The sequence below is a fragment of the Oncorhynchus masou genome, chromosome 22, assembly GCF_036934945.1.
Source record: "Oncorhynchus masou masou isolate Uvic2021 chromosome 22, UVic_Omas_1.1, whole genome shotgun sequence".
Classification (NCBI taxonomy): domain Eukaryota; kingdom Metazoa; phylum Chordata; class Actinopteri; order Salmoniformes; family Salmonidae; genus Oncorhynchus; species Oncorhynchus masou.
This window is the reverse complement of record NC_088233.1, coordinates 38,421,882-38,424,321: the sequence shown is the minus strand read 5'-3', so window position 1 is coordinate 38,424,321 and position 2,440 is coordinate 38,421,882. Positions and strand designations below refer to the sequence as shown.

The 2,440-nt window shown below is 41.3% G+C and overlaps 1 protein-coding gene across 4 annotated transcripts; it reads right to left on the bottom strand.

The window, feature by feature from the left end:
• Positions 1-593: 593 nt before the first annotated feature.
• On the bottom strand, positions 594-2,191 carry pdf (peptide deformylase, mitochondrial). 4 transcript variants are annotated; one of them, XM_064930105.1, is made up of 3 exons: positions 2,127-2,191; positions 1,102-1,733; positions 594-896 (listed from the first exon to the last, which is right to left on the bottom strand). In XM_064930105.1, exons 2-3 carry the CDS (start codon positions 1,691-1,693, stop codon positions 739-741), a joined length of 750 nt encoding a protein of 249 aa, XP_064786177.1. In that variant the 5' UTR covers positions 1,694-1,733; positions 2,127-2,191; the 3' UTR covers positions 594-738. The 4 variants fall into 4 exon arrangements, with proteins under 4 accessions (XP_064786177.1, XP_064786178.1, XP_064786179.1 ...); XM_064930106.1 differs by having other exon boundaries at positions 2,145-2,191; XM_064930107.1 differs by having other exon boundaries at positions 2,149-2,185.
• Between the last annotated feature and the right edge of the window lie 249 nt (positions 2,192-2,440).

Below are 2,440 nucleotides of genomic sequence, written 5' to 3'. Positions count from 1 at the left end.
TAAATACTTTTTTGCCCCACTGTACGTGTTGCCTTCAATTCAAAATACCCTTGTAATAATTTATACATTAGCTTTAGCCCACCCAGGGATTAGTGCCAAACTCTTGTATATTTTTCTATTTTGGGCTCTTGGTAGGTCCTTATTTCCCTGAAAGTGACCTTTGTTTTCCATTATAATTTATCTAGTCTCATTTTCCGTTGGGAAACTGGAGCCTTAAACTTATGTTATGAGTCTGAAACCAGTGATTAAATGTTGCAGGTCAAGATTTATGATAATACTGCCAAATGTGGTTTGAGGTTAAGGTGTTTGTTTTCATTATTTGTTATTTTTTCTGCAGATATTTGAATTAAAATGTGATTTAAAATAGGAACAGATGTCTCTCATGCTGTGCTCTTTAGATGTTGATGTTTAAATGTAGGATACTACAGCATATAAAAGCTATTCAGTTTTTTCTTTCCAACATTCAGCAATATTTTCTCTGTGGTCAGCCATCTGGTGACACCACAGTTTAGTCAATATTTCAGTTCCTTTAAAAATGTCCACACACATTAAAACAACTTGCGAGAGGATTGAATATTCATCCAGACTATAAATCTGCCTTCATAAATACATGATTTATTATTACGAATTTACAGTTTAATCAGTCAAAGGAAAGGTTTCAGAATGGTCTTATCTCCTGCCATGTTATGTCCAAGAACTGTCTTTAAGTGCTGTGGGTCAATCAGGGTGACGAGGGTGCTACTCGTTCTTTGCTGCCCAGTTCACGTTAATGAATGTTTTACTGTCCATGCGGTCAATGTATAGGACTCCATCCAAGTGATCCATCTCATGCTGTAGGATGCGTGCGGGCCAGCCGCTCACTTGCCAGGTCACAGGCTCTGCCTTCTCATTCAAGCCTTTGACACAAAAAATTTAAACATTAATAAAAAAAACAAATGCATGCCTAATTAATTTGATTTTGACCAGCCATGGGCCAAGAGATTTAGGTTAGATGGCTGTTTCGGGTACATTAAATCTGGGGTGTAATCATTACTCCAAACAGTTGCAAAACATAACTTCCATTTTTTTTTGCTGCTCTCTGGAACACGTTACTTATCTCACCTGAGACTTCCACAGAGAGGTAGCGTGGAACAGTGGCCGAGAACCCCGAGATGCTCTCACAGGCTTCCTGGAACAGAACTGTGCGTCCATCGAGGACTCGCAGCTGTGGGTTGATAAAGATCCGCAGAGGCACAGTGGTCAGACCGCGGGCTTCACGTGCAGCAGGCAAGCTGTCCTCCAACATGCGCTCTGGGAACTCCAGAGCTAAGATACGAAGTGGCACTCCAACTTGAGGTGCACTCAGTCCCACACATTCAAATTTACGCATCACCTTTACCATGGTGTGGATCACCTCCTGAACCTCCGGACCCTGTACTGCCCCAGGGTCCACCGCTGCAGCCTGGGCTCGCAGCACCGGTTCACCCACTTGGCAGACATGGGGGTATGGAGGACTTGGTAGGGGCTTGATCTTCCGCTTCATGTACTGTAGGTAGGAACGAACCTTGATGTTTGTAGAATAAGACCGGTTGGGGGCCATGCAGACAGGGACTACCCAGCCAATGGATCCAGTGGAATGGGGCCATGGGGCTTTTGAAATACACATTCTGTAAGCACGAGTCAACAGCGCTGAAGAGCACACAGTTATATTCATGGCTGGGTTCAATCCTGGCACTAGTCAGTCTGCTACAGTCCTGCAGGAGGCAAGGAAAAAACTGTAATGAAGGAAGTCAACAACTTAAATATGGTCAACAACAAATTGGTGTTGGGCAAAGATTGGTATAGATGCACATAAAAAATGGCCAGTTGACCAAATCAATATGTTGTGACCCGGGTATGACCAAAATAATTTCACATTATCACATGACAAGTTTACATGTTGAGCAGCTAACCTAGCTAGTAAGCTAATAGGTACAGCAGTTAGTTAGCTCACTGCACACGATACTGAAACCACGCAAATACAATGAACTCGAGTATCCTATCCCCTGCAAGTGTTACACGTTTCCATAACATAAAACGTTACCCTAAATTTTATTATATTGATTGCAGTAGCAACAGCAATGCCATTCTAATACTGGAGTTCATACATTCATAAAAATACACACGAGCATGTAATGCCTTGAAGAGAATCACTTCCTGGTCAATTATTTCGTCAGGTCTTCAAAATAAAGGTTCTTTATTGTGGAAACGTGAATATATATATTTTTTAATCTAACCTTTGTTTAACTAGGCAAGTCAGTTAAGGGGGTAAATATTGATTAACATATAATAATTTGTGCTGTATTGTACGCCTACCTATCATATTTGTATCTGCTGTGTTTTGTACATATTTAGCAGGTTCCATTGAATACTTAATTTTGACAAGGTGTTTACGGTCCTGGCCCGGAAGTATTTGGCTGTA

What these genes read in the sequence shown, in the direction of transcription:
- pdf (XM_064930105.1), bottom strand. Translation starts at nt 1,693, where the DNA reads ATGAATATAACTGTGTGCTCTTCAGCGCTGTTGACTCGTGCTTACAGA. An exon ending in CCTCTCTGTGGAAGTCTCAG is followed by an intron (nt 897 to 1,101) that starts GTGAGATAAGTA and finishes TTTGTGTCAAAG; the next exon opens with GCTTGAATGAGAAGGCAGAG.